The following is a 21,946-nucleotide window of genomic DNA, read 5'->3' on the forward strand; positions in this document are numbered from 1 at the left end:
TGTGGTTGACACTGAGGTCTACTGGATGGTGAAAAGTCTTGTTGATGTAACTATAATGAGTAAAACATCTAACAAAGAATTTGTTGGTGGTGGTGGGATTCACTTAATGCACCTGAATTCAACACATATTTAATTGAGTCATCCCAATGAAGAAGTTCTTCAAGGTAAAAACAAAGTCTAATGCTTGAAGAGTTCATAATCTAGGGGGGTAGATTAGACCAGGTAATGTAAAATAATACAAAGTAAGAGAACAGTAGCAGGAATTTTAGTATATTCTCAATGAATGGAAGCTATTTTGCAGAAGCAGTATGTTAACCATCTTCTGGGCATTATAACAGTACTCACAACCAATGTACAAAGTAAATATATCACTTCCAGTTTACAAATTAGTAAACCGATGCTTAACAAGTTAAATAGTTTGTCAAGCATCACACCATTCACGTAAGGTAAAGTTAGGATTCAAACTGGAATTTATTGCTTTTTAGAGACATAGTTTTCAATCACTTTGACACTTGAATTTCAGAGCAGAGGTACTTTCTGATGAGGTTCAGAGGAAGAGGACACAGGATTGGGAAGGGGAGCTGGAATCAGAAAAATCTTCTCAAAGGAGTGGGATTTCAGAGGGAACTGAGAAGGGCAAATGGATCTTCAATCAGAAAAGCTGGGAAGAAGCTGGAGAGGCATGCATAGGAGAGAAAACTGCTCTGAGTGACTGAACCAGGATGGTTTGTGGACACGCTGATTGGCTGTAATATTAAAGAGAGAAGGAAGGGGGAGGAAGGGAGGAGAAGAGAGGGGAAGATATTGAGGAGATAAGGTTGAACCATCATCTTGAGATCAAACCTCAGTGTGATATGTCAAACTCCAAACTGGAAAAAAAAAATCATGGTTAATTTTGCAGAAAATGGAATCATTAGAGGTCTTGGAACTGAGGAGCACTGTGATAAATGCTGTGGTTTAGAAATATTTTACCTGGCAGGGATGTGTGGGATCAACTAGAAATAGGAAAGACAGAAACTGATACTTGAACAGGGAATTAGTAAATCATTGCAATAATGTTATCCAACAGGTAATAGGCTTGAGTAATGATTATAGCTACATATAAAGCATGAAAACATGGGGAAGATTCAAGGTACTTTGAGATGGACTCTGTCAATAATTTGCCAAATGAACAGATACCAGAGGCAAATGAGAAGATGGGATAAAAAATGGTAACAGTTTTAAGCCTGGGAAAAAAGGCAAGTCTGGAATAAGGTGAGGTCAGGAATGAGAGAGAAACTAGGCATGAGGCGAAGGTCTTTTGTACATATTACTTGCTATTTAAAGAGAACCTTAAGGTGTAATTTTATTTTAAAAAAGAAACACCCAAGAGCAACCTCTTGCTTCACTGTCTTCTTAAGATCAAAGTAAACCGAGAAGTACTTCACAGGAGATGCGTCTTGTACGGCTATTTGGAGAACTCCCTCTAAATGTTATTTTTCCTTAAATATAAATGTTTCTGTTAATTATGGGTGAGCAGTCAATAGTTATGATTTATGAATTATTGTGTTTTATCCAGTCAGTTATTCATTCAACAAATATGCCACTATTATGTTCCAAGATCTGTATTAGGTTTCGGGAATGCGTCGGGGGAATCACACTCTTGTTTGGGAAAATGACAAATAGTTGTAATAAACTGTTGTACATGTGATAATGACAACTGAAATAGGAATGAATGTTTATCCAGTCTTTCATTTAGTATTATGCTAGTGCAACTGCCCGTTTTCCACAGGGGAAAAAAAAAAAAAACTTTAAAGAGGTTAAATAATTAGTCCAAGGTTACACAGGAAGTGCTCAAACTCAGGACTTAAGTTTTAGAACTAAGGAATGCCTTGATAAATGCTGTGGTTTAAAAATTATCTAGTAGTGATATGTGGGATCAATTAGACAAGGAGAGATTGATGCTCAGGAGAAGTTAGGTTATTACAGTAGTCTGACAGAAAAGTAACAAAGGCTTGAGCAATAACTATGGGAATTCAAACAGCAGGACAGGTTCAAGACATTTCGAGATGGATTCTGTAACACGTTCCTTAGCTTCCATGCCACCTACATGGAAGTAAGCCCAGAGTTCTATTCTTGGAGCAAGCTCTAGGGGTGGTATCAGACCCTCCTTGCCCCAGGAGAAAAAGTGACCGCACACCTCAGCAGTAAGTGGCTTCCTATTTTCCCTTGGGTGTGTCTTCCTCATCCCATATCAGTTAGAATCAATGTCCTCTCCTGGAACTGCAGTCTCTGAGCTTCCTGCACCCCACCCCCAGCTCTGCATTCCACGCTGTTAAAATGCTTCGCATCCTCCTCCCATCCAGCATCTGCAAGTAACGGAATTTGCACTCGCTCTACTTTCTAAACTTGGCCTCAAACGTGGCGAGCACCAGTGAGGTTTCCTAGCCCTGGTAATGCTGCATGAAATAAACCACCAAGGAATCAGGGAAGGTGCGCACAACAGGTAATGCCAGAGTCAGAGGACCTGGAGACAAGGGTGGTGAATATAGTTTGGGTCTCTAGAAGTCAATCACTCTGAGTCACACTTTCTTAGCCTGCTCAAGGTGCTAATAAAACTCATGCAAAAAGTCTGTTTTGATAATAAAATTACACATAAACACAGATGTATTTTAACTAAATAACAATATTTTAAAAAATTCTTATACTCCATTTCTCTGAACTCCTTATATCCAGAGAAAGCTTAGCTAATTTGTCCATGCAGCCATAAAGCAAACAACTGTTCACTCTCTAACAACTACCCACATAATACTTAGCCAAGATGTCAGCAAACTTTTCAAAAAGCTGACATTAAAATAAAGTGAAATGAAAGGCAAACAGAATTAAGAGTATTACATTCATTACGCTTACCTCCCAAAACAACCTTATCAAACTTCTAAAAAGAGAGTGCCCTGGAGATTTTCTGCACCAAATTTTTAATATTATGCAGCTCATTAATCAAAGAAACAATCTAAAGAATGAGTAACTATGCCATAGGGCCATAAATTATAAACTTAAGGACAATCCACGCAGTATAGCAGCGTGATAAAAGATGATCACATTTTTTTTAAAGCTCATTCCACGTAACATGCTAGGCGCCTGTTACTAACTGGACTGAGTGAAAGGGGTACACTGACTCAGTGAATGAATGGATGACTGTCAGCCTGAGAATCATCACCTTCTAGTGCTGAAGACAACAACCTAGTAAATAGGAAATGACTTAACACAAAATTTGAAGCAGCTTTAAAAATGATGATATTGACGATGATGCTAATAACAAGAGAGATGATGATGGTAACAGTATGAGCAGCAGCAGCAAGTACTCACAGGGCTTACTCTGACTCAGGCACTGTTCAAAGTGCTTTATATATGTTAAATAATTTCGTCTTCATTCCAGCCCTCTGAAGAAGGTTTTAACATTATTTCCATTTTACAGACCAGAAACTAAGGCAAAGACCGATGGGCAACCTGCCTAAGCTCCTAGACTAGTAAGCGTAAGCAGAGTTGGGATTTGGACCCAGGCAGTAGCCAAGGATGAGCTGGAAGTTAACACTGAGCAAAGGAAGTACCGGTAAACATGAGAACAGCTGACTTCCTATAATGAGTTACTTACATTAAAAACACGGAAAATCCTGTTTGATAGGCTAGATTTACTTTATATACATAGGGTGAAATATTGCAAGATTGTTAAAAACACAATGCAAAGCAATATTCAAAGAGCTAACGTCAAAGTAAAATACTCAACCACAATGAACTCAGAAATGTTGTTCAAAGGGAAGAAAAAAGCAATTAAGAAATCCAGGTTGCAGAAGAGTTGGAAGGATTGAAGCTCATTTGTATATATGTTTGTCAAGAAGTTCTCATATCATACAAAGAAAACAAGAGAAAAGAGTAATTAAGCAATTAATTTTAGAATTAGGTATCACTCTAGTATTCTATTTATCTTGATCTTTCCTCCTAAATAAAAACAACCATAAGCCATTAAAATACAAACATTAAATTGAATTAAAATATTCTTATTCACGTAAAGAGAGTACCTCAAGGCATCCATAGTTTTCGGCGATGTCAATAGTTCCGTCTGCGCACCATTCATAACTTCTCCATCTTCTAAGTCCTGTGTGGAATTCTGCAGTGAAACAAACCCATAAACATGTGGATCCTATGTGTATGGAACTGAAATTTTTGAATAAAATATCTCAACAGGAAAGAGTAAATGGTTTTACTCCGGATATATAGTGTGCTCCAATTTCTTTGAAGACTGGAAACAGGTGTTAATCTTTTCAGTGCTTTCAATATTCTTTTCTCTCCCATTTGGTTTCTGAAATACTCAAATGGGCCATTTACACAAGGCAATATGTTAAGAGCTTTGGAATACATCATTTAGCTTCCTGCTACTCAACCATAAGCTTCTGGGACTGAGTGTTTGAAATCAGCACGAAAAAGGGGGTCCAAAGGGAAGGTGCCATTGACAGGTGGTGATGTATTAGCTTTAATGTACTGTACTTGCTTGCACCCTCCCAGTGACACTAAAAATAAAAAGAAAGCAAAATCCATGAAAAAAAAAGTTGCCTAGCAAGGTCACGTCTGTCAAAAGTATAACAGGAATAGTGCAGGAAAAGAAATCTGGAGTTTTTGCTTTGTCTTAAGACTTTCATTTGAGGATGATCTTCAACAAAGAGAAACTAAAATTAACCATTTAATTTCTAAAATGATAAACACTTTTTTTCTTTTCAGTTTTATTAGGTAGAATTGTTACAGTTTGACTGCATATATACAATATATTGCATATAAATACATACATACAATATACTGCACGTTTAAAAAATTTATATATATGTACTGTTCATTGTTTCTAAGAATGCTTAGCTTTAGCTTTTTAAACTTACATAGTTGTCAAAGGAACAAAGCCAACAACAAAATAAGAATTAATTCAAAATGATACATACACACCACTCCTAACAGCAACATTATTTATAATTGCCATGATATGAAGCTTCCTAAGTGCACATCAATAGATGAATGGACAAAGAAGATGCAGCATAAATATGCAATGGAATACAACTCACCCATAAAAAAAGGATATTTTGCCATTTGCAGCCCTTCATTCACTTTTTTCCCCCACTTCAAAAACCAGAATTTTGTAACTGGTATAAATATTTCTATTGCAACAAAAACAACAAAACACCTAGAAATAACCAAGGAGGTTATCTACACTCTGAAAACTGTAAAACACTGATGAAGGAAACTGAAGATGATACAAAGAAATGGAAAGATATCTTGTGCTCTTGGATTGGAAGAATCACCATTATCAAAAGGGCCATGCTACTCAAAGCAATCTACAGATCCAATGCAGCCCCTGTCAAAATACTCACATTTTTCACAGAACTAGATTAGAACAAACAATTCCAAAATTTATATGGAACTATAAAAGTCCCTGAACTGCCAAAGCAATCTTTTGTAGGTCTTTCTTCTTTTTTTTTTTTAATGGTAAATATTCTTCTGCTTACAGAGAGGTTCTGCACTCCAGGACAAAGTTGAGTTGGATATGATGCAGAAGGAAGAATGGATTTGAAAAAGAAGCAATTCTCATTTACCTAAGACACTAATTCTCTGTTAGGCTTTTTTCATTTTGTTTTTTTTTTTTCTTTCCCTTGATGGAGGCATTGGGGATTGAACCCAGGACCTTGCGCACGACTGAACATGCACTCTACCACTGAGCTATACTGCCCACCCATCTCTGTTAGGCTTTGTAACTGGACTTTAACAGTCATTCTGCAGATACACCACTCTTCAGAAGCAGAGTCACAGGCAGTGCTAGTTAAGGATGCAGGATTCACTGAAACAACACGTCACATGATGCTTTCATGGCTCTAAATGCATTTCAACAAAACATTACAACACATGAGTTAAAAGGTTGGACATAAAGGAATTGGATTAATATTTTTAAGAAAACAAGACATGGAGCCACAGCTCAAGCAGTTTGTCCTTGTAAATGATTTTAAAAATATATTTCATTTTTAGATTGAATAAGCAACATTTAACCTAGCTATTGAATGAGCAACATTTAACCTAGCTAAGTTGGTAGTTTTGTGAAGGACTTGATCTACATTAGATTTTTAGAAACTTATTCGTTTTCTCCTCTCCATGAGGATAAAGAAAGGGAAGAAAAATCAGAAGGTTAAAGAACACTTTTTAGTTTAAGGCATCAAATCTTCAAAGAATAGCATCTTTGAAAGCTTTCAAATATTCACATTGTTATGAAGGGCTTGATGCATGCTTACCAAGAAAAGACACAGGGTCAGCAAATTACAAAAATACTTACGGAGACAATTTAACAAAATATGTGAACTTGAAACTTTAACAAAATATGTGAACTTGTCACACATGTCAGAACATTTGATGACTGCATGTATGTCAAAATCGTTAACTTTCTCATCTTTCTCTCCCACACAAGAGGGGGCTCTCTGAAGGGTGAGGCTGTGTCTAGTCCTCTCTGTATTAAGTACCTGATGCACAGAGCTCATTTAGTGAATGTTAATGAATAAGTAAGCTGAATGGTACTGTATTAGTCTCCTAATGCTGTGTGATAAATTACCTCAAAATTAAATGGGTAAGAAAGTAAACACTATTTCTCAAAGTTTCTGTCGGAGATTTGGAAGTGGCTTAGCGGTGCAGTCCTGGGGTAGACCGTCTCATGGGGCTGCAGTCAAGATATCAGCAGGGCAATAGCTGCAATCATCTCAAGGCTTGACTGGAGCTCTAAGATCCACTATTTTTCTCTTATAAAAGCTTTATTAAGATACAATTTAAATTACATTAAATTCACCCTTTCCAAAAGTACAACTCAGTCCTTTTTAAATTAGAGTTTTGCAACTGTCACCACTATCTAATTTTAGAACAACTTCAAAACCCCCCAAAGAAAACCCCTACTCATTAGCCAGTGCTCCCCATTTCTCCTCCTTTCCACAGCCCCTGGCCATCATTAACCTACCTTCTGTCTCTAAGGATTTACCTATTCTGAACATTTTACATAAACAGAACCATAAGGTATGTGTCTTCCATCATTCAGCATGACATCCCCAAGGCCCTTCCACGCTTGGCATGTAACAGTATTTCAATCCATTTGATGGCCAAATATTTCACTGTATGGACATACCACTTTCTCTTTACCATTGACCACTTGATGGGCATTTGGGTTGTTTCCACTTTTGCTGATTATGAGTAATGTTGCTATGAACACTTGGTTCTCCCATTCTATGGGCTGTGTTTTCACTTTCTTGATGGATCCTTTAAAGCACAAAAGTTTTTAACTTGAATGAATTTCAATTTATCTGTTTTTTCTTTTGTTACTTGTGTTTTGGTTTTGTAGCTAAGAATTCATCTATTTTTTCTTTTGTAACTTGTGTTTTGGTGTTATAGCTAAGAAACACTGCCTAACACAAGGGCACAAAGACTTACTCCTGAATTTATTTCTAAGAGTTTTATAACGTTAATTATTATACTAGGCCTATTACCATTTTGACTTAATTTCTGTACGTGGTGTGAGGTAGGGGATCTAACTTCATTCTTTGCGTGTGGATATTAAGTTGTGCCTGCACCATTTTTTGAAAAACCTCTTCTTTCCCCACTTAGGGGAAACTCCTTATCAAAACTCAACTGACCAAAAGTGCAAGGGTTTATTTCTGGACTCTCAGTTTTATTCCGTTGATCTATACTTGCAAACTTATGCCAGTACTGTACAGTCTTAATTATTCTAGCTTTCTACTAAAGTTTTGGAATCAGGAATTGAGAGTTCTCCAACTTTTTTTTTTTAAAGTTTGTTTTGGCTCTTCTGGGTCCCTTGCATTTTCATATGAATTTTAGAATCCAAGAAACAACTTTTTGCAAAAACACCAACTGGCTTTTGATAAGGATCACATTAAATCTGTAGACCAATTTAGAGAGTATTATCATCTTAACAATATAAAGTCTTCTAATCTATGAGCAGCTAACAGTGGCAGTTATTAAAATAAACATTCTCTTTGGTTTCATAACTGTGTAGGGACATGTATCTTCACAATGTCAAAGAAAAAAATGGGATGTTTATTACAAGGTTTTAACTATCTATGTTTGACTATTTGGTCCCTACTCCAGCTGGAATTTTCTTGTTGATCCCATGCCAAAGTAAGAAAATATCATATTTTCTGGTTCAAATCAACATTCTGCAAGGTTAAAAGGATTTTTTTTCTAGTTCTAGTTAGACAGTAAGTGTAGATTTTATTTATGTCAACAACATACTTAATGCTTCAAGTAAATGAAAATGTCAATTAGAATTTGAAAGCAATATTGGGCCAATTGCAATGTGATAATTTGCTCAAGGGTAATTCCGGACTGACTTTAGGTTTATAGCAATCATGTCAATACCTACAAACTTAAAAGGACACACATTCACAGACTTCTACGTCTAAGACAAGGATTCTACTATTTCAAATGGAGCATCAAAAGCTCTGTCTGGCTACAGCTATCAAAAAGGGTAGTAACTACAGTTTATCATCTCAACTGATGGGCAGTGTTTGTCACTTGTCAAAATCATTTCTATATATTGCAGTAAAAGAGTTCTTTGATATTGTCTAGAGATGGGGCAGGCAGACAAACGCTTAGGGCATCCCACAAGGACACAAAGCCAATTCCAAACTGACTTCAACAATACTGTAGCAGTGCAGTGCTTCAAGACGTAGAGACAAAGGCAGCTTATTTCTTGACAGGGTCCATATAATCACTTTTTCAAAAATTACCAAATAAATGACAAGCAATAATTTAAGAGCACTTAGGCTTTTCCTTCACTAAATTACATGTTGAAATGAAGTCACGAAATCACACATATCTAAAAATGAAAATGATACTTTTTTCCTCATAGCCTATATAAATAATTTTGAGAAAAATCTGTAAAATCATGAATTTTACATCTGAAAATAAAGGGGAAAAGTTAATCTGATTATAAGGAGCTAGAAGTATAGACAATGGGTGCTGAATAATCACTATATTTCTTCCTTCACCTTTACATTTAGATAATGTTAATTATGTGATTTCAAATCCTCAAACTTGCCTCCAGAAAATACAATGATTTGAGAAGCTCTATACTTAATTTTATTGACAAAATTACTCTAATTTCTATTTTTAATGTTAATTTAAAATAGAGATGTGGTCAGTTGCATAGAACATAAAAGGATAAAGCTGTGTTGAAATTTACTTTGTCTCTTCCTTTTGCTCACATGACAATACTTGGCTCCCTAATAAAGTTCAGCAGGAGGCCGCATCTTGCCAGCCAGGCAGAGACCTTTAAGAAGCTTGTCCTTTACCTCTCTGATTATCAGAGCAGGGAACATATCATATGTGGCTCTCGCAACAGACAAGCTTAATTACTACAATTTTTAAAAAGGGAACATTTTTAGCAACACTTTCAGGATCACAGGAGCATTTCTGACAGCCAGAATGAGTTGGATTTAAACATCACTGCACTATTTTTAGCTTTAAAATCAACACTTACATAAATATTCCCAAACCAATTAGCAGCAGCTGGAAAGCAAAGGTGTTTACATTTCGTTAGCACCAGTGCTCACATGGCAAGTGCTCACAAGCTGCTTGGAAGGGGCCAAGCACCAGGCGGGGCAGAATTCTCCCCAGGGTGATCCTGGTGTTGACATCAGGCTATCATTTCAGTTCACGGTGGGTACCAGTCAATGATTTCATACAGGGAAGTATATTCATGATGTAGCCTCATTAAGTTATGTATCTCCAAATAAACTTAACACTCCCGAAACTTTTTGGAAGAAAATGTTACCGAAGTTCAAATTGCTTTTCCCTAGTCAACCACAGCTATAAAACAATATTAAAAGCAGCCTTACAGCTCAGCCCTTCATCTCTCAGATGAGAACTGAAATAGATGTCTCTTTATTAATAGAGGGCTCCCTTTGACTTACAAGTGAAAATATATGGCCTTGATTTCTTTCCCCTTCGTCAATGCATTTTAGCCACATTTGAAACCACTTGCCCACAAATTTTAACAGCAACTGAGTTAAGTTTCAAAAGCTCAGGTGCATTTTATAACAAGATTTGCATTCTGAAAAGCCAACTGCAAATGTTTCTTTTGAAATTGCATATGAATTTCAGAGTGAGAATGATAGAAAAATTATACAGAGAAGATGTGAATGCCAGGTTAGGTGCCTGGTGCTCATACATAAACATCATGTAAATTTTAAAATTAAAATTCTGGGCCTAATTTCAGAATATTTGTTTTGACTTTTTTGAACAAGAATATCTGTGCTCAAGTAAAAACAAGCTGTATCTGATAAGCACACATATGAGACAAACACGCGTTTTGGTAGTCAAACACTGTTATTCAAGCTTGACCCAATATAGGTTCTTCGGGCCCCGGGCAATGCCTTGCCATGGGAAATCCCTCAACTGGCTTCACTGATGCTACCCCAGAATATTTCAGTCCTGGCAATTTAACATGCCTATAATTGATTTTATATATACATACATATGTATATAAAAACAAATGTAAATAGTTATATACATATTAGACTATGTATCCATATATCTAGAAATTGGCACCGCCTTATAGTAACTAGTGCAGATCCTCAGAAATCCTGAGCAATGTTAAGTACGCCCTGGAAAAAATGATGCTGACAAGCTGGTCTAGTCCACTCATTTAATAGCTAAGGAAACCGAGCCCTAGAAGGGTGAGGTGACAACCCCTTTTTACTTACTGGGATAGTGACAAAGCCAGAGTCCAGAATTCTTTTTTTTTTTTTTTTTTTGAAGTGTAGTCGGTTTACAATATTGTATTGACTTCAGGTGTACAGCACAGTGAGTCAGTTATACACACACATGTATGTATTCCTCTTCATATTCTTTTTCATTACAGGCTATTACAAGGTAATGGATATAGTTCCCTGTGCTGTACAGCAGGCCCTTGCTGTTTACCTATTTTATAGATAGTAGTTAGTATCCTCAAATCCCAAACTCCCAATTTATCCCTCCCCCCTTTTCCTCCCTAGTTACCATAAGTTTGTTTTCTATGATGTGAGTCTGTTTGTTTTGTAAAGAAGTTCATTTGTGTGTCTCTTTTTTTTTTTTTTAAGATTCCATATATAACTAATATCATACGGTATTTTTCTTTCTCTTTCTGGCTTATTTTACTTAGAATGACAATCTCCAGGTCCATCTATATTGCTGCAAATGGCATTATTTTATTCTGAGTAGTGGCTGAGTAGTAGTTCATTTTATATACACACATACACACACACACACACACACAACTTCATCCAGTCATCTGTTGTTACTTCCATGTCTTGGCTACTGTAATAGTGCTGCTATGAACATTGGGGGTGCATGTATCGTTTTGAATTAGAGTTCCCTCTGGATACATGCCAGTGGGATTGCTGGATTTAATTTTCACTTTTTTAACGCTATCCCAATTTTATACATGAACATGTTCAAAGGAAAAAAAAAGCTTAATATCTTGTTCAAAGTGAAACTAAGGGTCAAAAAAAAAAGAACCAAGATCACTTAGGACCCATGTCTCCTAAGATGCAGGTTTGTACACAAGCATGTTAGATATAGTTATCCTGTGATGGCTATTCTTAGCCACTGATTTTAGACAAGTGGTGTGAGGAAACAATATCACATGATCAAACATTACAAAAAAGAATTTATATAAAAAACTATCAAGTGTCTCCTTATTCTAGAGACTGAGTGCTAATAATTGCATTCTTTTAAATAAAGGTTTTTTTGAGAATAGATCTAATTAGGTCACAAGTAATCTACTAACTAAGCTCAAAACTTCGGCTCGTGAGGCGCGTGTGCACACATTTACGCACCCACACCGCCAAGCGACAGGGTGAGCCACCTTCATGTTTATGGGGTGAAACCAGGCTGAGTTTAAACACCTCTGGACTTTGTAAAACACACTGGAAGTCAACGATCTTTCAGCTGACGGTCTCACAGGGGTTGTGCAGTTGTGGGTGCCGTGCTGCTCAGGCCAGGTCCCGCTGACTCTGAGCACATTCAGAGGTGGCCAGGCCTTCTCTTCATCTGGTTTGTGTTTCAGAGACACTGCACAGTTTTAATAGGTTTAAGAAAAGTAAGACAGACCGAGGTATAATAGTAAAATTAAGCTCTGGTCTAGGACAGAGGCGATGCAGGTTCTAACAGAAGTTCTCTCACTGCTTTGCCTAATGATGTCACCTCGTCTCCCAGCCCCCTCTTTCATTTGCTGTAAACTGAGGACAAGATTTCTAAGGTCCATTCCAGGTATAGAAGGTCCCAGAACTTAGTGAAGGGACACCAAATAGTAAGGCAGGTAAATCCCAGCTAATGAAAAATAAAAATCCTTCAACAGATAAAAGGGGTGGTTATTCCTTTGAAAGAAAAAAAAATTTTTTGAAAGCTTCCCTTGAGAAATCAACTCACACAGAGACATAATTATATACCTTGTTCACATACTGATTCTAAATAACTTTGGGGGAACAAATGTATGACATGAGATAAAGTATACTTGAAATAAAACTAAAACCCTCCTTCCATTCCTCATTCTTTTTCTGTTTCTTTCTCTATGATCTTTCCTTGGGTATTTCCTTTCCTTTTTATTCTAATTAGCACAGGTAAAAGTTCTTTAAGAGTTCCCAGTATTCTGATTTAGATTTGAGAAGACTTTTTTTTTTTAAATAAAATTTTTAAATGCATACCCTGTACACATTCTACCTGCTGGGATTTTTTTGTTTGTTTCTTCTTTTTTCTTTTTTTTTTTTTTTTTAAAGAGAATTATAAAGTGACCTTGACTCAACCTTGTATCAGGCAGTCGAAACACAGCTGCAGGTTTAAAAAAGAAAGGTTGGAGGAAGGAGGGAATTGCGGGTTGACCAGACACACCGATCAGTCCTACCCAGGCACCAAAAAGCAAACCCAGCCCTGACGTCAAGATCAGCACTGCACCTGCTCAGTTGCTCTTTCAGCGTGACACCAACACCGATGGGTGCGCTACTTCCCAAGCAAATTATGTTCAATGAAACGGCTGCTTCTGCGTCCTCAGAACTGTGGAAGTTCAGAAGTTCAAGAAGGCAATGCAGCCATTCTTTCAATGTCTACAGTTTCTTACTCATACTCATATGACACATTGCAAAAAATGTGAAAAGGAAAAGTGGAAAACATATTTTTTTCAAATACAAGACTGACACAAATATGTTGATAATGGCCACTTCAATTTACAGATGGATTACTTCCCCCACCCAGTTACACCTAATTTGCCCTAATTTTCTGTATTATTGAGTCCTTCAAAACCACTGGCGCCCAGTGCTTAGGTACACACAAGACAGTGCTGTATACTAGGGAAAGGTAAAAACATTGAACAATACATCACACTCTTCCATAAGGGTCTGCCTCAGATCAGGCTCCCATCATAAACCAAGTGATCAAAGGTACTGTAAACACCTGCTTCTCTTCCATTTAATCTCCCTATTTAAACTGTATCATCTTCTCAAATATTCAGAATACAAGTCTGTCCAAACGGACAGTTTGATGGCACTAGGGCCTCCCGTCTAACTACAAACCATCACCTAAAGCTGGCAACTATAAAAAGACTTGAGGAAGCTGAGGTAATTCAGCCGTTACAAAAATTTTCTAGCTTAACTGTTTTTCTTGCCGGCTGAAATATATTTCAATCAAGTTTAACTCTAGTAAATGTACCTCATGCATTTAAGCAAAGCGTACAAATTCCAGGCTGGGTTAGGAGAATGTAAAGATAAAAGAACACATCATTAAAGGCCTACTTTCCATTTGCACATGCATGTCACTCACACTGGCACTGGCACACTTCTCTGCTGGTCTGCACTACGAAAATTTTCCCTATGAAAGTAGGTGGAAGAAAATGTTGAATCCATAACTAAATCCGTAGGGACTTGTTTCAGAGAAAAAAAAAAAAAGCAGAGATTTATGTGTATGCATAGTTTAGTAGGACCTTTCCAAAACTTCTCAAAATGTAGGAAGCCAAAAGTCTGCGGTGAAAAACTCCTTTGAAATATCAGATGGAGAATCAAGTTTACAACCCATCTTCGTCCATGAATAAGCCGTGCACAAGGACTTTTTCAAGTCTGTCTTATTTCCTACATTTGTTGGCATTTCACTCCCTTCTCATCCAGCCCCAAAGCCCCCTCACTCTGCCCTGTGCACCGGTCTCTCTACTATGGCCTCCTTATATCTTTCTACACAATCATTCTGCCATTCACTTTGTCATTCTTGCATATCACTTAGTGACGCCTTTACTGGAAGCCTCTGGTTTCAAAAACTATCCCACTCGCTTATAAGACCTACTGAAAATAAACGGTTTGGGGAAGGATTGTCTCAGACAACCTAAGATGCACTTGAAGCAATGTGTGAAGACGTATGTGAAGAATGAAGAGCAGCAGGGGAGGTGAAAGTCCTGGTGGGAGGAAAGCCGGGGGGTGATCCAGAGCCAGAGGCACTGTCTTGGGTTTTAACGGCACGTGGAAACAGCTTTAAATAAGGTGCAGAGGTCTGACCCGCAGAGAACAGCTGTAGTCACAGGCAGCAGTCTGCAGAAGGTTTGTTTTTGGTTTTGTTCCTTTTCAGTATAGAGACACAACAGAAAGTTGGAAGAGTAGCTACAGCCAAACCAGAACTTCTAATCATGTGAGGAAACCACCACACATTTCTATTCAAATACAAATGTATTCTACTTAAAACCCTTTACAGTGTTTGAGGGGTGGGGGAAGCTCTGCTCTAGGAGTAGCTCACTGGTTGGGCCACCAATAGCTAAAACACAAGCACCACGAGGGCAGGGGTCTTGTTCACTCAGATGTCCTCAAAGCCCAGAACAATGCTTGGCACAGAGCCGATGCTTAGCAAACATCTAGACACGCGAGCTTTCTGGAACACTCCTGCTTGCCTGACAAACAGCCACCCCTCCTTTCACAGAACGGGGGCTCTGTCGTGGAGTACTCAGTCTCCTTCCTCAGGCCACCTGTGTGCCACACGGAAGCTCTGCAAGGGTCTGTCTCCCTGGCTTAGTTCTGATATCCTGGAGGCGAGGAACGTGCCTTTTCCATCTTTGAATACCTATCACCTTGCACAGGACTAAAATGTGGCAAGTCTCCCACTTCAGAGAAGTGTTCACTGGATAAAGAAATCATTTCCCTAGAAATCCTTTCTCTTCAAGGCACGTAGGTAACCTCTGATAGGACAAAATATATCCCAATGTGAACGAATCCTCTCTGACGCGCTGGGTCACCATGTAAGACTATGGCAAGGGTCGGGAGGTAGGATTCAGAGATGAATCCGGCACTATTTTTGCATTCAAAGCTGCAAGCAGGAACCATCACCGGCAAGAGAATTTAAAGTAGACCTGAAAGCTGATCTTTATTTACAGATTGAAATCATTGAAGTACAAGAGAATGTGCCAATTTGTACCCGGCTGGTTATGTTTCTTTATATATGCTTTTATATTTTATTATTATGTAATTTAAAATGTCTTTCATTATCTATAAAATGTATTTAAATGAATATTTAAAACTATCTAAGCTCAAGTTCATCAGGCTCTTGCCAGCTGGGAAAGGAACCCTGCCGCACGGAAACCTCCACATCCTGAACCTGCAGGCTGGAGGCTACTGGTCCCTGCAGGACCTTTCACCTGAGGAGGCAGGGCTGTGAGCCAGGCCCCACCACTGCAGCACAGCCATTTTGAAACTTTTTGCTCAATATTCCTCTTTTCTTCCAACTGTCTCATTTTTTTTTCTTTCTTCTTCTTCTTTTTTTTTTTTTTTAAGGAGGAGGTATTAAGATTTATTTATTTATATTTAGAGGAGGCACTGAGGATTGAACCCACCTTGTGCATGCTAAGCATGCTGTCTACCACTTGAGCTATACCCTCAGCCTTATCTCACCTCTTTACATCGAAACTCAGGTCAAGGTGATAAAGTAAAATCTCCTGGGTCAGCTGTCTTCTTCCAGTGTTTCTCCCTCTTTGGACATCTCTTTATCTCTCTGGTTTATCACTTTCCAAATGCCTCCAAACCCTCTGCCCCCAGTCTTTTCAAGAATGCCTGGGAACTCTTTCACAGGCTCAAGAATTGCTTCTAGTATTCTCTCTGCCACGTTGATTTAAAGGAAATCCGACTTTCCCTGGTGAAACCACTTCCCCGGCCACCCTATGAAACACCACATGCTCATGTTCTTTGTGCTGCCAACCCCCATCCTGGAGCTGCTTCTTGACTGAGACTCCCTCGCTTCCTCCCTTGGACCCTGCCACATCCTGTTTCACCGCTTCCTGCTCTCTGCCTTCATCTACCAATCTCCAGGCTGGCCCTCCAGCCTTCCCTCCTGTCCCGTCAGCTCAATTCATCTCCTCTCTGTGCCTTATCTCTCTCTCTCATCCCAGATGACTTCCTCTTGCACCTTGACCTCACTCAGCACCTTCTTGCTTCTATTTCAGAAACTGTAACCAAAAGCAAAATCAAACACAGGAAGCCAGGGGAGGGGTTCTAAGCTGAATCCTGGTTACTTACCAAAGAGATGCTCCTGAGAACCAAAACATACCAAATGATAAGGTACTTAGGGCCAGGAAACCCAGGAATAAAACAGGGTTATTCAGGTAACAAATACTTATGGAGAGTCCCCTCTGCCAGGCACTGTGCCAAGCACTGGGGGTAAAAACACATATATTCTTCATCTTAGTGAATTTATTCTGGGAGGGAAAAGCAAAGAGGCTGGAGAGGAGATCGTAGCGACTGAGCTTTCCACTGGTCCACTTTTTGTATGCTCCACAATTGAACTCAGCTGAGCACCAGCCAGATGCCAAGCACACTGCTAGCCTTTCTCCAGTCTCAGTCCTTTCTCATGTGTCACAGCATGCGTAAGTAAATGGACTAACAAAAATTAGCCAGTCTCCATCTAAAGTAGTGTTCTTAACTTTTTTTTTTTTTTTGATGATAGTCTCACCTGTAAACTAATGACAGTAACGGTTTCCCTCCCGATACCAATATACATATGCACACACACTCAGAATTCTGCATAAAACTTCAGGGTTTTCCAATCTCCCAGTCTTGACTATGATCTCAAGCTTAAGAACTGATACTCAGCTGTTAATCCAAGCCCATATCTCTGACAGAATCATGAGATTTGTAGTACAGAAATGATAATAAATGTTGTTACAGACACATCCTTAAACAGTGACTGCTACAAGGGAGAATGTATGAATAGGGCAGGCAGTGGCTGCTACAGATAAAAAGCCTGAGTGGATGTGGGAGGGGATCTCACTGACCACACTGCTCATCTACTTTCTGAGAACCTCCAGGGAGGGGAGAGGTGCAGTGCAAACATCCCTTCAAAATCTGTCAGTAAATGCTGTGGTCTTTTCTGAAGCCTTCCTGACAAGCTAAGTCATTTTTGCTCATGAACTTCCCAGTGTGAGTGATTCACATTGTGCTGTGGCAAAATTACAAATTATTACATGCTCTGGACCTTTGACTTACATGCAGTATATATGAAATTTCAAATATTGAATCTGTAAGTGCTAAAGGTCTGTTATCCTTGACTACTTGTCCACTTGTTGGCTATTTTGGGATGGGCAAATTTCAGCCTCTAATGCTTAAATTTCTTCCTCCAACCCCTGGTCCAAATAATTACTAGAAGTATGTGGCAAAGGTGCATTATGATTAGATTTCTTAATTCACATTTTTAAAACTGTTCCTATTAGACAGTGATGATTTAATCCAAATATCATCCCCAGATTAATCTTTGAATTCCATTCAGAGCCACCAAATGGACATAGTTAGTGGAACAATTCTGTGGGGTAAGAAATTGAAGCAATGAAAACTGCTAAAGGATGAACTGGCAGGTCATTATGTTCTAGTTCCTCTTAAGAAAGAGCTACAAACCAACTTCATAAAGACTTTCCCAAAATCACTGGGCAAATCTTTCTGCACAGAATGTGCATCACTGCCACCTCTCCCACATCCACATTCACTAGGCTTCAAGAACACAGTACTTACACTTGGGAAACACTGTCTGATAGAGGTCAGCTGAAATCCTCAGGAAATTGACATGGCTTCCACCTTACAAAGTTGGAAGAATGCAAGCCATGTCAGTTCACCTTAGGTTCCTCGCTTAAATTATTTCAGCTTAGCTTATAGTGAGTGGAGTTAGTGAATGAATGAATCAGTGAACAAATCAATGCACTTACCCTGTTATCTGATTGTGAACCAGACTGTATCCCCATACTCCCTTCCATAGAAACACAGGACAGTGAACTTTTTCATAACTGCATGCAGAAATAACAAACAAAGGAGAAACTGTATCTTTCTAGTCACTCAGCAAAATGTCAATTTGAGACAGAAGGGAAGGAGGCAGGGAACAACCACTAAAAGAATGATACAGCAATTGAGGACAGAATATAAACTGGTTAGAACTCACTTAGCCCAAGATGGTGAAAGATTTGACTTCCAGTAGACCTTAGGCCTTATTATAGGCTCATTGTAACATGCTAAATGTCACACCCACAGGCACCATGACAGTTCTCAGGCTGATCATAAACAGCCAAAAGGTAGGTGGCGGGCGGGGGGGGGGGGGCAATTCCTGGAAATCCCCGCCTCTTCCCCTAAATAAAATAATCCTTCCACTTATTAGTTAGCATATGAAATTACCCAGGCCATAAAAACTAAGCCCCCCCCACACCTCAGGGCCACCTCTCTTGCCTTCTGAGACAGCCGACACTCTGACTATGGAGTGCGTATCTGCCTGAATAAATCCACTTTCACTTACTATGGCTCACTCTGGAATTTTTTCCCATGTGAGACAAGAACCTTTTCTCCAGCAACAAATGTATTGATACTTGTAAACATTTGAATGGCCCTTGAGCTATATTTTTCTAAGTGATGTGTACTACAGGACCAGTTTTAAAAAAACCAAGCAGCTAGTTTTCAAATGTATTATGGATCACTTATTCAACAACATAATAAGACAGAGTCAAGAAAAGAAAGGAAGGAAGGAAGGAAGGAAGGAAGGAAGGAAGGAAGGAAGGAAGGAAGGAAAAAAAAGAAAGAATCTTTCTAATCAAAGCTTCTCTTGGCCTGAACAAAGCAGAGATTTTCCTTTTATCCAATTTCTGTTAAGATGTCTGTCACAATACCATCACCCCAGCCTTTAGCCATGTCTAATCAGTGACGAAACCTCATACTTCTAATGAACAATCAAGGTTGCATAGAAAAGTGCATGCTTCCTGACAGATAAGGGTTTTTAAACTGAATGGTGATGTAAACCTCTCTCTTTTCTTATTACAAGGGAAATACTTCTCCTGTAGCTGAGGGCACTCAGGTGATGTGCCTCTACAAAATACAGCAAATGACCTATCCACTTGTGAGGCAATTACAGTAGATTAAAATTACAGCATTTAACAGCTCTTCAGAAGGAAACGACAACAGGAAACAAAAATAAAAGGTCTATTTTATCAAATATATTGGCTAATTTTCTGTGGGTGACCTTCTTCTAAGACATGATCAAATTACATATATGACAATAAATAAAGAGCTTGGTTTTAACTCATTCTTGAAGACTGAAACACGTGCATGCAGAAGGATGTGTACTAGATAACAAAGAGTCTGTACAAAATGATGGACTTAATCTTATCCTTTGTTCCAGTAAATAGAGAATCCAGATTTTAGGCTCAGGTTCATCATCTCACCAAACACAGAAATGTATGGTGATTCGGTGGTGGGTATTCAGCAGTGGGCTGATGTGCCCAGAGAAAGGAGCCGGACGTGGAATCAGGGCTCACCTTGCTCTCCCCAGTCAGGTGGCTAGCTGTACTCGTCAGGATGGCTCGTAGTTTTATGGCTGGGCACAAAGATTCTGGTAGAGGACAGTGGTCCTAAGTTTTGGACCATGAAGTCAGCAGTTACACAGATAAATCTGCATAACTGACACTGAAGGCTACCAGAAGATGCCACTCCACAATATGCCACTTTGGTGAAAGGATTATTTTGAGGTAAAGTCAATTAAGAACCACACAGGAAAAGCTCTTTACCTGACCCTAACTGCCTAAAAATAAAGTATAAATCTCCCCTTTTGTAAAGAAAATTTCCATTTGTAAAGATGTCCTCCTACCATGAAGAGAGCTACTCCAGGAGTGAACACTTAACACCCGAAAGACTCTTAACTGCATAAGAAGACGTATTTTCTCTCCTTACTTTCCCATACATTGCTTCTCAAGCCCAGGATGCCCAAAGCTTTTCTCCTGTTTAGCCTAGGATGGTACAGAAGCCTCAGCCATCTGGCCACCACCCCAAGCCGGCTTTCTTTGTTAATTCTCTGTGTGCATGTGTATGTGTACATATTTAAACCTGTTTTTTTCTCTTGTTAATATGTCTTTCATCAAGTTGCTTCTTGGGCTCCAGCCATCAACTGTAGAAGATTAGAGAGGGAAAGATTTTTCTTCCTTTATAACACAAAAAAGTTGAGACCAGGAGGCAGAAGAGAGGCAGAAAGACATAAAAAGGCTTAGAAAGGGAAGAGTGAGAGTCAGTAACCTTTTTTGTTAATGTGATGTGAGTCTGTCCCATTCTACTGCCAGACTTTTAGCCTAAAGAAGAATAAAACTTGAGGGTCAATTTTTAATTAACATAGTTTTCTTATGCATTTTTGTGGTTAAGTCCAAATGGTTTGAAACTGACACAGCTGGTTGGCTTTTTTCCCCACTGTCCTTTGAAGCAATTCAGCCATTCCCCAATTCCAGCTTATCACATTCCACCCTATTATTTTCACAAAGCAATGTACCAACCTACTTATTTTATTCCTGTCCATCTGAATAATTCAATGCTTGTTGTGCTCATACATCTAGACTTCTTATCTTAATTGATTTCTTCACTTAAGCCCAAACTCTGTCAAATTTTAATCCTTCCCCTTAAAGGAACTGACTCTGTACAATTGTCTCATGCATCACTGAATATGTTTCTATCATTACCTTCAGGTTCCATTAGGACACTAATGATGACTTCTCAGTGTGTGGGTCTGTCACTGGAAAGACGGGTGAATGCCCAAGAGTTAGAGCCTCATTGGTAGGCATTTGGTTTGCAGTTGCAAACTCTTTAAAGCCCAATCCATTTACTTGATGGGTCTCTTAGAATCACATTCATCTGGACATTTCTGCATAAACATAGCATTCAATATACAATTGCTCTGGAGTCGAACAGTTGGCCTAACCCTACTGTCTCCTATCATTCCACTGTCCCATTTGAAGCCATGCTTCAATTGTGAGGTCTGGCTTCTAGTCAACACACAATACCGCTGTGGAGCGATACAATACCAGTTCTGCTCATTCCTATCCTGAATAGCTGTTTTGATTAGTATCACTTTGAACCTAGTAAAGCTTTTTTGCTGTTATTTGTTCTTTAATGATGTTGTCCTTGGTGATACTACTTAGCCGTCTGAAACATCTAATACTAACACTGGTGAAATGGTGACATTCATTCCAAGATGATGTCTTTTCAAAATACTACTCTTCACAGACTTCTACTTTTTCCTCTGTTTACCTTTGGGTAAGGAATGGTTTCAATAGATTATCTCTTTCATTCCTCAAATAATCTCATTACAGATGATATTTGTGCAGTGACAAGAACCTGCTAAAATGTGACCATTTTTGTCCATTATACTAAAGACAGGAAGAAAGAGGAGAAAATTACTGACCAAATGGCATAGTTTATGACTTAAAGAAACATTAAAAAAAAAAAAACCCACAACAAACAAAGAAAACTAGCTTCGGGGCTGCCAGGATTTTAACAAGCCACATTTATGCCCTACTTTAAAGCAAGGATGACTGTTACTTAATTAGCATGAAAAGAAGAAATGAAGCAGCTAATTTATGGCAGGTACACTATAT

At 38.6% G+C, this 21,946-nt stretch overlaps 1 protein-coding gene across 4 annotated transcripts in view; it reads right to left on the reverse strand.

Moving 5' to 3' along the window:
- The window catches only part of PARD3B (par-3 family cell polarity regulator beta), a 924,313-nt gene that overhangs the window by 447,161 nt on the left and 455,206 nt on the right, over positions 1–21,946 (reverse strand). For all 4 annotated transcript variants that reach the window (XR_010380651.1, XM_031451950.2, XM_064485062.1 and 1 more), the window contains exon 5: positions 4,056–4,144. Coding sequence is in view for 3 of the 4 variants with exons in the window: in XM_031451950.2 (XP_031307810.1) it covers positions 4,056–4,144 (89 nt within the window). In the remaining variant the exon portion in view is untranslated. The remainder of the gene's footprint in view (positions 1–4,055; positions 4,145–21,946) is intronic.

Source organism: Camelus dromedarius, chromosome 4, assembly GCF_036321535.1.
Source record: "Camelus dromedarius isolate mCamDro1 chromosome 4, mCamDro1.pat, whole genome shotgun sequence".
In the NCBI taxonomy this organism is placed as follows: Eukaryota; Metazoa; Chordata; class Mammalia; order Artiodactyla; family Camelidae; genus Camelus; species Camelus dromedarius.